General features: G+C 40.2%; 1 protein-coding gene across 3 annotated transcripts in view; it reads left to right on the forward strand.

Annotated features, from left to right (window-relative positions):
- The window catches only part of stag1.L (stromal antigen 1 L homeolog), a 109,982-nt gene that overhangs the window by 87,609 nt on the left and 8,013 nt on the right, over window positions 1–14,360 (forward strand). For all 3 annotated transcript variants that reach the window (XM_041562318.1, NM_001096108.1, XM_018262099.2), the window contains 10 exon segments: window positions 900–1,017; window positions 1,349–1,452; window positions 2,314–2,406; window positions 3,157–3,246; window positions 5,041–5,244; window positions 5,642–5,712; window positions 6,934–7,021; window positions 7,127–7,207; window positions 12,006–12,098; window positions 13,137–13,311. In XM_041562318.1, the coding sequence (XP_041418252.1) occupies window positions 900–1,017; window positions 1,349–1,452; window positions 2,314–2,406; window positions 3,157–3,246; window positions 5,041–5,244; window positions 5,642–5,712; window positions 6,934–7,021; window positions 7,127–7,207; window positions 12,006–12,098; window positions 13,137–13,311 (1,117 nt within the window).

Here is a 14,360-nt window from a genome sequence, read left to right on the forward strand (position 1 = left end):
TTTCATTTTTTTAGTGTTACTTCTCCTTTAGTCACACAACAGGTGTCCAGCACCAGTATACTGAATAATTCAGTGGTGCCTCTGTAGGAATGCTTTGTCCTTATGGATCAGAATTAATCCAATAGTTCCCCAGTTGTGGTGTACATAAATCAGCGGAGTGTAAGCACAGTGTGGTGGGTATGGGAGAGGAGGTCACAAGGATCTTGGAATAGGTGGAGAGTTCTGGTGATATTGGTATTCTTCCTGCCATGAATCCTACATGAACTTAGATCTGGGAGAATGGGCCCTACACCCAGTGGTCTTCAATTAAATCATTAGTAAATGGCTCACACACAAGCAGGCATGATGTCTTCTAGTTAAAATGCAAAAGTGCCAGTATTCTTTACACTCTGATGTGGACACCCCACCCTAGTAGCCCAGTAGGTTTCGGGCCTACTTTGTCTTTGCATCCCTGGATGCTAGATTTGGCAGAAGGTACGGTATGTTATTTCTACCTTGTGATCTTGATGGAAGTACTTTTGATGTCAAGAAATAGAAGAAACTGATTTATTGCAGTGTTTGACATGGGATATATTTCATAATTGGCCCACTAATGTAAATGTTTTTGATGGAGAAACATGAATATTAAATTCAGTTGAACCCCAATTTTACATTTCTCAGGATACTGTATCAAGAAAGCGGATTTCTAGGAAAACGTTAAATCCAGGAAAGCAAAAAAAGTAGCTTGCCTGCAACAAAATGGTGTAAATTCCTGTAAAATGTAAAATTGGGGTTGTAAACATTTATTCTGAATCCCTGTCATTTTAAATGTCATACTGCCTATTTAATTATTAGAAATATATCAAAGGTACTATTTACTATCTAAAGATAACGTTCATTTTTGTCCCTTTGTTCTCTAGTTACATGAGCATGCTGCTTACTTAGTGGATAGTTTGTGGGAGAGTTCCCAGGAGCTTCTCAAAGACTGGGAATGCATGACAGAGCTGCTGGTTGAGGAGCCTATGCAGGGGGAGGAAGGTAAGAGACCAGACTAAAATTTTAAGGGAACTGAGTGTTGTTCACCTTTAAAGAGGATTTCCCCCTTCAGAAAGATGAAATAATTTGCAACAGGGCTTTGTTACAAAATATAAAATTAAAAAAGTATCACTTAAAGATTTTTTTTTTTGCATTTGTTTTTCTTCTAATAATAACGTAATGCACAAAGGTGTTGTTGTATTAGGAAGCGTTTTTGCATATTGTTGTATCGCCTCTTATTCTTTGATGAAATAAATGTAGTTTTGTGAACTCTTTTACAAATGTTGTGTATTTTTCTGCTTTGCCATTTTCTATTTTTTTTTTTCCCCAAAAGTAATGTCCGAGCGGCAGGAGAGTGCTTTGATTGAGCTTATGGTCTGCACAATCCGACAGGCTGCTGAAGCACACCCTCCTGTGGGCCGAGGAACTGGAAAAAGGGTAAAATAAACCTTGCTATGGCAGTAGTTTCTGTTAAATCTTAATGCTTAAACTCCCATATGTAATAAAAGGAAATAAGTTTGCCCAGGAGCAGTAACTCATAGCAACCAATAAGATGTTTGCTTTTAGACCTGTGATCAGGAAATGCTACCTAATGATTGGTTGCTATAGGTCCTGCTGCTGTGCAAACTTAGTGCCTTTAATTACATAACCCCCTATGTCTTTTAATAGATATATTTCTTTTAACATACAGATACGGTGTGTCTTAATGAGTGCACTGTCAAATACAGGCAGCTAGGCTGAAGTAGGAATGGTAGGCTAAGGTAGCACTAATGATAATTTTAGAGTGAAGGCGTGCATACTTTTTTAACATAATATATTGACCATTCCTACACTAAAAATGTTAGGCATTTTGCATTGAAGAAGCAACATTTTATGCATTATCAGTTGCTAGTGCTAGTCCACAGAGATCTGGCACTCATAGTAAGGGTTGCAATATGAGATCTTCCCCTATAACTGTGCACAAATAGAACAATTTGCCAGGAAGAGAGAGGGCAGACATGGAGCTGTTATTGATAATTCATTGGCTCGTGGCAATAACATTTCAATAAATCACAATAAACCTTTTTTGCATCCAAAAATCATTCACCTTAAGCATCTGCTGCCTACTCTTGGTTCTGGGCCTGGTACCTGCTACTTATTTAGATGGGAATCCATGGGAATTTGGAGACTACATGCAATTGTCGATGCACTGTTAACTACTTTTATTGCTTTTCTTTACACATTTATTATGCTGTGATTTATTTCTTCACTCCGTAATGTCTTGGTTTCTCCTCTTTTGCCAAAACATTTCCATTTCAGGTATTAACGGCTAAGGAAAGAAAAACACAACTAGATGATAAGAGTAAGCTGACTGAACATTTCATTGTTGCACTTCCAGTACTGCTTTCTAAGGTACACATCTTACCACTAGCTATAAAACTATACATACGCCTACACTTCTTCTGTTGTGTAAAATATAAAACCAAAGTTTATCAGGTAATATAGAAATCCACTGAGAAGTTCCACTTATCTAGTCTCTTTTTTTTTCAACATTGAAGTAATGTACAAACATAAAATAAAACTGCTTTTTGAATTGTGCCAATGAGCAGCATTAAATTATATTTTATCTAGTTACAAGGTCATGAACTATAATACATGTTCCTATGTGTTTCACCCCAAATGTACAGCTCCTATACAGCTGTTAGCCTGGTTTGCTGTTTGTACAATGTTATGCTCCTCTCGAGAAAAAAAAATTGTGCAATGAAAGAAATTGTAGTTATAAGCAACTTTTCAGTATAAATTTATTTTCAGTTGTTTATGTTTTTATAAGTATAATTGCTAGTGAAGGCACTATCAGTCTTGCTTGTTTTTTATACTCTGCATTACTTATTCTGACTACTGAAACAGTATAGCATGAGTCGTCAGAACCAGTGATAGCTATTACTTGCAATTACAAGTAACCTTTAAACCACTTACATTTTAAAAATGATTGTGTATTTAAGTTTACAGCTGTAAAGAATCAGGATAAATCCCCCCTTAGAAAATGTATTTATTAAATATATTACTCATGATTCTGAACCCAAGGAAAAGATTTAGTATTGTTTATGTACATAATACAATTATATCTCATCCTATATGCATCTAATTATACATGTCTTTTAGTATTCCGCTGATGCAGAGAAAGTGGCGAACCTTCTACAGATCCCTCAGTATTTCGATCTAGAACTCTACAGCACTGGTAGAATGGAAAAGGTGGGGCCATTCTTTAAGTGATGTTACTGTTTTCATTGTTATTTATTTTTGCATAGTTTTCAGACATCACAAGTTCCTGCTACACAGAACTAATATTATGAATGTATGGCACATGGAGAAAAACATCGATTGTACAGACTGATTGCATATTTCTTTATCCAATGCAAAGAATAAATATTACTTAATTAATACTTAGTTTTAATATGCCAGATCCTGTACAATTTGATAATCTTTTCAAGCTTAAAGGACCAGTAACATCAATTTTTTTAATTAAAAAATTTGGTACAGGTATGGGACCTGTTATCCAGAATGCTAGGAACCTGGGGTTTTCTGGATAAGGATCTTTCCATAATTTGGATTTTCATACCTTAAGTCTACTAGAAAATCATGTAAACCTTAAATAAATCCAATAGGCTGGTTTTGCTTCCAATAAGGATAAATTATATCTTAGTTTGGATCAAGTACAAGGTACTGTTTTATTATTACAGAGAAAAAGTAATAATTTTTTAAAGTTCTGATTATTTGGATAAAATGGAGTCTATGGGAGACAGACTTTCCGTAATTCTGCGTTTTCTGGATAATGGGTTTCCAGATAACTGATCCCATACCTGTAGTGTAGACATATTAAACTTTTAAATCTCTAAGTCTTTATTAAAAAATAACTTACCGAAACTCGGCTTGTGCTCCTCTTCAGAAAAGGCGATCCTCCGCGCACCGTTCGATTTCTCCTCCCTGCTTTCCTTATAGGAGATAACCAGGGAGGAGAAATCGAGCGCCGCATGATGAATCGTTGCCTTGTCGCCATTTCTGAAGAGGAGCACAAGCGGAGTTCGGTAAATTATTTCTTAATAGAGACTTAGCGATTTAAAAGTTTAATGTCTTTTTTTTTTTTTTTTTTTGTTCTACACTAGTGAATTTTTTAATAAAAAAAATTGATGTTACTGATCCTTTAAAGAGGAATGCTACCCAAAAACTGCCTAATGAAATGTAATTCAAAGTAACTTTCCGTTGTACATTACATAGACCAGGTGGAATCTCTGCTGGTGGATTTCCGACACCGGAGAAACACCTGAAACAAGTCAAGCCACATCCCTTTGAAATAAATGGTACCGTAACTGCCACTCACCACTGGTATAGATGATTTTTAACACAAAGGTTGCCAAAAACAACCTGGTGTTTCTCTGCTGGTGAAAATAACAGATTTATTAAGGGTCAAATTGAAAACTCAAAAACACTCAAATTTGAAAAGTGAATAAACTGAATTCGAATTTTAATTTAGAGATTTATCATACTGTGGCCCTTTAAAAATTAGAATTCGACTATTCGCCACATAAAACCTTCCAGTTCACATATAAGTCAATCGGAGAGAGCCAGTGACCACTTTTAAGCTATTAGTAGTCTTCATGACATTTGAGAAAATATTTGTTTGTTTTAGACATTAGATATTTTTCTTTTATTAAATAACCCCCAATTGAATCTAGAGTATATTCAAAATTATTAGAGTTAAAAAAAAAAAAAAACTTGCATGAATTCAAAATTAGCCTTTGATAATGTACCTCTATGTCTGATATTAACCTAATACACCCACAAAAGAGCACATTCTGAATATTGAAACCCCCGGTGCAGGTCTTTATTTTTTAGACTGATCTGCATAAAAATGTAAAAAGCAAAGATGTAATGCTCCAGTGTTATATTGTAAAATTCCATTAGAAGTTGTGTTGCAGTAGGAAGTGAGGTGTCATTAAAATGAATCAATATGTTTAAGCTACTGATTTATTTGCTCATGATTTTCAGCACCTAGACAGCCTGCTTAAGCAAATAAGATTTGTGGTGGAAAAGCACACTGAGTCTGATGTGTTGGAAGCCTGCAGTAAATCCTACAGCATTCTATGTAGCGAGGAGTACACCATTCAGAACCGCGTCGAAATTGCACACAGCCAACTGATTGATGAACTTGTTGATCGATTCTCCCATGCTGTAGAAGAATTGCTACAGGAGGTATTTGTGCATGTCTTGCATGTAAAGAAACTCTTCAGTATTATTCAATATTCAATATTAGGCTGGGGCTGCATGGATGATGGGGTGCACCAGGACACTGCATTTGTAAAGTATCTTTCACCTGTGATTTGGGAAATTAAATGGTGCTTGCAGTATTCCCTAAAAACTGCATGCTGTGTTCTCCTGCATATTTGACATTTTATCACACCAGCAGTTTGCAGTAATGCTGCTCAGAGCAGCTCAAAAACTTGGTGGGCTGCCATTGTACTTAAATATGCCTTTTGGGATCTGACTTTAATGATTCATTGATTTTCTAAATACAGTTTTGTTTTCAGAATGTGTTTATGTAATATATTGCATTATGTATTGTATAAGGTAATTGTGTTCTTTCTCTTAGGCAGAGGAAGCAGATGAAGATGATATTTACAATGTGATGGCATCATTAAAACGTTTAACATGTTTTCACAAGTGAGTGCTTACATTCCAAAATGCTTTTTTTCTAGCACAGCCTAGTAACATTGAATGCAAATGTTTCATTTTTCATTCTTTCAGTCCGATACAGTAGTATATTAGTATACCTGACAGCTTTGCTATCAAATATACGGGGGGGGATGTAATATGTTTCACAATAGAAATAAAACCTGTGCAAAGATGCTTGCGAACGTTTGCGTGCATGTTTGTGTCCTTTTTGACTGGTTACAGACCTCAACAACTTCATTGCAACTTTGCAACCAAATGGCTTTTGAGAACATTCTCAATGTATGTAATAAAATTTAGCAATTTTGCAATTGTTTGCTGTTTTTTTTGCAACAAAATATTTACCAAAACTCCAGAGCAGGTGTTTCCCTAACCCATTGCTAACCTTTGCTTAGCGATATTGTGCAATTTAATATTCGCCAGTGAATGATTTACATTGCGAGCAGTGCTAAACAATCGCAAAGATGCCATTTTAAATAAGGGGAATTACATTTCCCGTTAAAGGGATGCTGTCATAGGAAAAATGTTTTTTTCTTTTTCGAAACACATAAGTTATTAGTGCTCCTCTAGCAGAAATATGCACTGAAATCCATTTCTCAAAAGAACAAACAGATTTTTTAATACTTAATTTTGAAATCTTACACTGGACTAGACATATTGTCAATTTTCCAGCTGCCCGCAGTCATGTAACCTGTGCACTTATATACTTCAGTCACTCTTTACTGCTGTACTGAGTTCCCCGTCCCTTTCCTCTCCAGCGCAGCCTAGCACAATGGGAAGGTAATCAGATAACGGCTCCCTAACACAAGATAACAGCTTTTTGGTAGATCTAAGAACAGCACGCAATGCTAAAATCCAGATCCCATATCAACACATTTAGTTACATTGAGTAGGAGAAACAACAGCTTGTCAGAAAGCAGTTTGATCCTAAAGTGCTGGCTGTTTCTGAAAGCCCATGACCAAGCAAAATGATTTGAGATGGCTGCCTACACACAGGATTAATTCTGTTTTAGCTGAAATCCAGTACAAGTTATTGTCGTCTTATTAAAGTGAAAAGGGAGCTTTCTCACATAATATATCAAATACATAAGTTGAAATGACTATACTCTTTGCAGAAAGTTCAGTGCTTTGCAGATCATTTACTAAGATTAAAGATTTTGTTGGACGAATAAAAATGTTTTTCTATTGTTGCATATTTTTCTCCCTCTGCAGTGCTCATGATCTGACCAAGTGGGACCTATTTGGAAACTGTTATAGATTGCTAAGGGCTGCCATTGAGCATGAAGGGATGATGGAGCAGGTACCATTAAAATCTACTGTTAAAATACAACAAAAGAATACTATGATTTACCTGATCACCATACAGAGCTAACAGAACAGTGTGCTGTTCCATTTTTTGTTGCAGATTGTTGTGCAAGCTCTTCAGTGCTCACACTACTCCATCCTCTGGCAGCTGGTGAAGATCACAGAGGGCAACCCTTCCAAAGTAAGCAGCAAATCAGTATCTACCATATCCTATAAAAAGTCCCATGTACCAAGTTAGCATTGTAAATAATATGTCAGGATGCAATTGCTATTTTGCAACTCCTTAAAGGAACAGTAACGCCAAACAAACAAAAAATCTAAATTATTAACGAACGACAATACAATGTAGTGTTGCCCTGCACTGTTAAAACTGTTGTGCTTGCTTTAGAATCTCTACTATAGTTTATGTAAAAAGCTGCTGTGTAGCCATGGGGGCAGCCATTCACATACAGGCTACACAGTAGATAATAGAAAAGTACAGAAGAATCCCATTGTATACTACAAAGCTGATCTGTTATCTGCTGTGTATCCTTGTGCCTTTTCTCCTTTTTCCAGCTTGAATGGCTGCCCCCATGGCTACACAGCAGCTTGTTTATATGAACTATAATAGTCTACCTGAAGCAAACACAACAGTTTTACTAGTGCAGCATAACACTACATTATATATACATTACTTTTCTCTAGGTCAGCTTGGGGGACACAGGAACAGTGGGGTATATCTGGCACCACTAGGAGGCAGGACACAATAAAAAAAATAGAAACTTGATCCCTCCTCCTCCTGCTATACCCCTCCTCTGTAGGCAGAGACACCCAGTTTCGCTGTGTCCTCAGGAGGTTGGGGCTGTCTCCTTTCATTACAATTCCTTCACAATATATGGAGCTGGTCAGCTACACTGAGTGGTCTGATCCATTACTTCAGGATGTCACCCCGGGGTCTTATGTGCTCTGCACTGACCATCCAGCATTGATTCCCTCCCTCTGTCATCCAGAGTGAGGATGCACTGGCCGGGACACAGGGCTGAGGTATAGCCAGGTTCATCCTGTGGCTGATTCCTCCTTATATGCCTCCAGGATCCCTACTCTGGAAACTCCTGCCGTGGCTCATTTAAGGTAAGCATATATCCTTAATAGCAGCCTATTCACTCTCTGAGCACCCCATCTGCCTTTATAGCACAGCAGTATAGGAGACTTTGTTGCAACCTGCAGGTCACTAGTTCAGACCCAGGCAGAACTCCATCAAACACACAGGCAGGCAATGGGAATGACAATTATGTTTCCTACTGTCCTCACTGTCAGCAGCGCAAGAGAGTTGTTGTGGGCTTAGCACCGGTTGCGCACCACTATTTTACGAGCGACTTCACCGGTGCTGTCTTTCACTCTACCAGGGGAGGCAACGACATCGGGCAGATTTTGTGCATACTGTACACACACCCGGTGCGCAACCCAGAAGTGCGCCAGTGCACAAACATTAGGCGCCAGTTTTCTAAGGCGCATGTCGGCACCATACGTCACTGCTAGGGGAGGGGTCATTCTTCGCGCTCTCCATTGTGCGACCAGGCAGCTACTTCCCATTGATGCTGGAGGAGGTTCCTCTTCCAGCGACGCTCCAGTCTTCATTACTAGCAGACTAGCCACGCTGGGCAGAGCTCTTCCCCAGCTTCTCTTTCTCTCCCCCCCCCCTTGTTTTTCTTAGAACACAACAGGGCAGTACTTCTGACACAGTGGGGTGTTTAGCTATTGCCACAGGGCTTCAGGCTTTGTAATTACTGCCTTATCAGGCTTCTACTCTCCTCCATGGCTTTGCACTCAGCAGTACCCTGGGGAGGCATTTTCAGATATGTATATAGAAGGTACAGGTGATAACCTTTTTTTCAGCCCAGCTACTTCTGCATCAGTTAAATATTTAGCTTGTGCCAAATGCCGCAAACGCCTGCCATCTGGTCACAAGGACCCTTTGTGTTCCATGTGCAAGCCACCTGAGGCTGTTTCGGAAACTTCAGAACTCCGTCCTCAGGTAAGCCAAGCCTTCCATGGGGACCCATCAGGCCAGCCCCGGGACTCCACCACCCTGGACCCCCAGCCTCCCCCAGAATGGGCATCTCAGCTTGCCACCAGCATTCCTAAATTGGCTCTCTCCCTTGATAAACTGCTAGTGTGGCTAGATAATCCTCGACCTAAGCCTCCAAAACGTAGAGCCCCCTCTCCTTCCGAGGATGAGTGTGAGGCGGAGTCCATCACTACTTCTCCCCTGCTGCCTGACTCCGAGGACGATCCGGCCCTGTCTGATGGTGAACTATCTCACAGTTCCGACCAAGAGGAAGAGGACTCTCCCAAACTCTCCTCCGAGGCAATTGATTTCCCCATCTCCTCAGTATTAGAGACCCTTCACTTACAGGAGGCTATTACTTGAACTTGTTTGTAGCTCCCAAGAAGGATAGATCTGTTCGGCCAATCCTGGACCACAAGGAACTCAATACATTCATTCGACCGTGAAGGTTCAAGATGAAATCCCTCAGGTCTGTCATCGCAGCCACGTCCCCAGGCCAGTTCCTGGTTTCTCTGGACATAAAGGACGCCTACCTTCATGTCCCAATTTTCCGTCCCCATCAGAGATTCTTGCGATTTGCCGTCCAAAATCACCACTTCCAATTCACGGCCCTTCCCTTCGGCCTGACTTCAGCCCCTCTTTACCAAGATCATGTCGGTGGCCACTGCTCTAATCTGCACCAAGGGGATCTCCATAACTCCTTATCTGGACGATCTCCTGATAAAGGCACCTTCCTTTGCAGATGCACAGCAGACGTTGCACTTCACTATGGGTTGGTTACAGGAGTTGGGTTGGTTCATCAACTTTGACAAGTCTTCGTTAACCACGAGCCAATCCATGGTCTTCCTCGGGATGCAGTTCAACACCCAGACACAAACTGTCCCAGCAACAAGGTCCAGCATCTACGGACCCTTGTGCGGTCTCTCCTCTCTAAGTCTTCTCACACAGCAAGATTCTACAGAAGGTGTTGGTAGTCATGGTTTTGACATAGAAGCAGTTCCCTTCGCCCAGCATCACCTCGGGGAGCTTCAGCGCAAATCCCTTCTCCGGGAATTTAGTCTATCCCGCAGGATTCGAGTCTCTCTCCTCTGGTGGATGCAAACCAGTCATATGACCAGAGGCAGACCCCTAGGGGATCCACAATGACTACTGCTCACCACAGATGCAAGCCTCTCCGGTTGGGGAGCAGTGCTGGAGGGTCCGTCAGCGCAGGGTCACTGGTCTCTATCGGAACGAAGTCTTCACATCAACCTTCTCGAGATACGGGCAATCGTCGCCTGTCAGCCATCTTCATTCCATGTCTCTTATACTGGGAAGCAGATTATCTCAGCAGACAATCCCTAGATCCCGACGAGTAGTCTCTAAAGGACTACATCTTCCACAGTATCACTCAAAGATGGGGGACGTCAGAGGTCGATCACGTCACAATCGAAAAGTTCCTCTCTTCTTTGCAAGTTCCAGGGACCCTCTGGAGCTGGTGGCAGACGCCCTCACCTCTCCCTAGGACTTCCATCTCGCGTATGCCTTCCCTCCTCTTCCTCTGATTCCAAGAACGATCAAGAAGCTTCAGAGAGAACACACTACTCTCATAGCTCCAAGATGGCCCAGTCGATCCTGGATCTCGGATCCAGTACATCTCTCAGTAGAGGAACCTTGGACTCTGCCTTTCATCCCAGACCTTCTCTCTCAGGGTCCAATCCTTCACCCTTGTCCTGCCAACCTCAATTTGACGGTGTGGCTACTGAAACCGCTGTCATTCTATTATCAGTGCAGCCTGCAAACCAGTCTCCGCCAAGACCTACCATCGGTTCTGGTCCACTTACCATCAGTGGTGCCAACGTAATGGTTTCAATTCACTGAAGTTTTCCACTCCACACCTTCTGTCCTTTCTACAGGAGGGACTGTCCTTGGACATGTACCTCGGGTCCCTGAAATCTCAGTTTTCTGCACTTTACATCCTGTTCCAAAGACGTCTCGCCTTGCTCCCCGATGTTTACGGTTTTTCTTCAGGGAGTGGTCCTTCCTTCTGCCCGCTGGATAAAACAGGCCATCCAGAGATCTTATTCATCACAGGGTCAGGTTCCCCCAGACTCAATCGGGGCACAATTCACCAGAGGAATGAGTGTGTCCTGGGCTTTTCGAAACCAAGCCATAGTGGAACAATTGGCTTTTCGAAACCAAGCCTTAGGGGAACAATTGTGCAAGGCTGCAACGTGGACTTCAATCCATACTTTTGCCAAAATTTACCAGTTTTGCACCTTTGCGGCATCTGACACCCACTACGGCAGGAAGGTACTTCAGGCTGCAGTGCCTGGTTCTACTTCCCGCCCTTGATTCAGGGGACAGCTTTGCTATGTCCCCACTGTTCCTGTGTCCCTCAAGCAGACCTAGAGAAAAGGAGATTTTGTGTACTCACCGTTAAATCTATTTCTCTTCAGTCGCTTGGGGGACACAGGGCTTCCCTCCCTGGACACAGGCCTTCTCTTGGCTTCAGACTTGGTTGACTCAACCATCTGTTCTTCTTGTAATTAGTTATCAGTTTTTCTGTTGATTATTAATAACCTCCTGTTTCTCCTTTGGTACAAACTGAGTGTCTCTGCCTACAGAGGAGGGGTATAGCAGCAGGAGGAGGGATCAAGTTTCTATTTTTTTTATGTCCTGCCTCTTCGTGGTGCCAGTTATACCCCACTGTCCCTGTGTCCCCCAAGCGACTGAAGAAAAAGAGATTTAACGGTGAGTCCACAAAATCTCCTTTTTGTTTTGTTTAATTAGGCATGTCATGATAATGAAATATGTGCTATGTGAACTAATTTATTTTCATTGTTTGCAAAATGTATTCCGTTGCTACTTTTATTATATCCCCGGTTAGAGCTGTTCATTTTTGAGGATGCTGTATTAAAGTCATGTAACATCTCTTGTGGTTATTTTACAGGAGGAAATGCTGACATTGAGAAAGACTGTGAAATCTTTCTTAGCAGTGTGTCAGCAGTTTCTCTCAAGCGTGACTACACTCGTAAAAGAACAGGTAAAATCTATTATAAGGACAAAAGTTAAGTGGGTGTTTTGTTATTTATTATTGTGGAATAAAAGCTCCAGGCATTGCATTAAAGAAGCGCTGGTGCTTAAAGCACTGATGTTGGAATGCTAAAAAGTCATGGGCAGTCAAATCTTTATTTTTTCCCTTACATTCCCCGATGACACTGATGTGCACTCCAATATGCATCTTAAAGGGGAATGAACTCGAAAATGAAAAAGTAATATAAGCTTCCTCATACTGAAATGAAAAGCTTTCTAAATACAATCAATTAAAAATTCTGCACTGTTTCTGAAATAATAAAGTTAATTTTCACTATTCCTCTCTCAGCATCTTTCTCTTCATTCTGTCTTCATACAGGAGTTGGGTATCAGATATCCATTAACAGTTAGATTCAATATATCTTATAGGAGGGCTCCTTTCCCTAGAAGATGTATTAATGCTCACTCTATTAAACTCCCCAGAAATCCTGTCTCTTTACATGCAGAATTTGTGCAAAAGGCAGTTATTCTGTTAGATTTTGTTTGTACTGGAATTAGTTATTTGAATGAGCTCTAATACATCTGCTAGTAAAAGGGAACCCCCCTATAAGATATATTGGATCTAACTGTCAATTACTGCTGCATGAAGACAGAATAAAGAAAAGCAGATGCTGAGAGAGGAATAGTGAAGATTACTTGATTATTGCAGAATATTTAATTGATTGTATTTAGAAAGTTTCTTATTTCAGTATGATGAAGCTTATATTAAATTTTCATTTTCGCGATAGTTTCCCTTTAAGCTTGGGGTGGTACAACACAATGATAGGCTTAGACACCTTTCCTAGGTTCGCCGGCGTATTACAGTCTCCCACCACCCTCACCCAATGAGTATGGAAATAGCATAGGAAAGGGAGTCAGAACCAAATCGGTGAGCTGGACCTGCAGAGGAATGGGGCTTTTTTTTTAATAAAGAAAATTTATACCATTTGCTGTCTATATTGTTATAATATAAAATTATCAATGGCAACCAATTTGTTTTCTCTTCCAGGCTTTTATGCTGCTCTGTGATCTACTTATGATATTTAGCCATCAGTTAACAACAGGAGGCAGAGAGAACCTGATGCTGCTTGTTTTTAATCCAGATGTGGGACTGCAATCTGAGCTGCTCAGTTTTGTCATGGATCATGTCTTTATTGACCAGGATGATGAAAACCAGAGCATGGGTAAGGAGAGAATATGTCTTGAGTTTTGTAAAAAGAATAAAAATATTTTTGTTCAATTATTCTTCCTTTATAAAATGCTGTTAAAAGGCTCAGCAACCAAATAGATGAGTTCCAGTTCTAGATAAGTTTGGTATTGTAAAAGTGGGTGTGGACTTTAAAAAGTAAGTATGGAAAGTAGGTGTGAACAGTGTTCTGCCTATGATGATGTAGGGGTGGGAAATAGCTGTAGATACCTAAATGGTTTCACAGCACTGGTCTGTATTTTACCAAAAGAATATTTTAATATCTTTCTTTAAGATAAAAAATGTCCTTTTATTCTGATATAGTGAACATTATAGGGTCTCGTATCCATTAAACAACTATAAACAAAGGAAAGCTACCCACTTGGAAGAACATATTTTGGAAGATCTGTCCTCTGAATTAAACTTACAGCACAGTAAAGGTGGCCACACATACAGGCCTCTGTTTTCTATCTGATTGGCTGAACATGAGAATATAATCCAGTTCAACCTTTAACCCTTTCCCTGTCAGCTGATTTGTATTGGTTTACCTAAGCATGTGGCGTACAGGGGTCCCAAAATGTAGACACCCCATTTGAGCTATTAGTTCTGTCATTTCAGATACTGCAAACACAAGAAAGTAAGTTCACACAAAAGATAGATATTAAACAGCAATTATAAGAGACTTTATGAACTCTGGCAATCATACAGGATAAATGGAGATTACAATGAAAAATAGTTTTTATCTGCCTGCAAGCAACATGTTTAGGAGCACATTGGTCGTAAATTATGGATTTACCTGCATTTTGAAAGAAAAAAAAAACAATTATTCATTCTATCTCCTTCAGTAGAATCAGATACTAACAGGGGGAAAAAACATGGAAATGTATGTAGTTTTATGAGAATAGTAGAGACTGAGCATCTGGGCAGCACTAATGGAAGTGCCTAAAAGATTAAATATACAGTATGATGCAGACATTTTGTAACACACACTCTCTCGCACACTTTCTCATACTTACTCAGACACATACTTAGACACACACTCACTTC

This window comes from Xenopus laevis, chromosome 5L, assembly GCF_017654675.1.
Source record: "Xenopus laevis strain J_2021 chromosome 5L, Xenopus_laevis_v10.1, whole genome shotgun sequence".
Lineage (NCBI taxonomy): Eukaryota > Metazoa > Chordata > Amphibia > Anura > Pipidae > Xenopus > Xenopus laevis.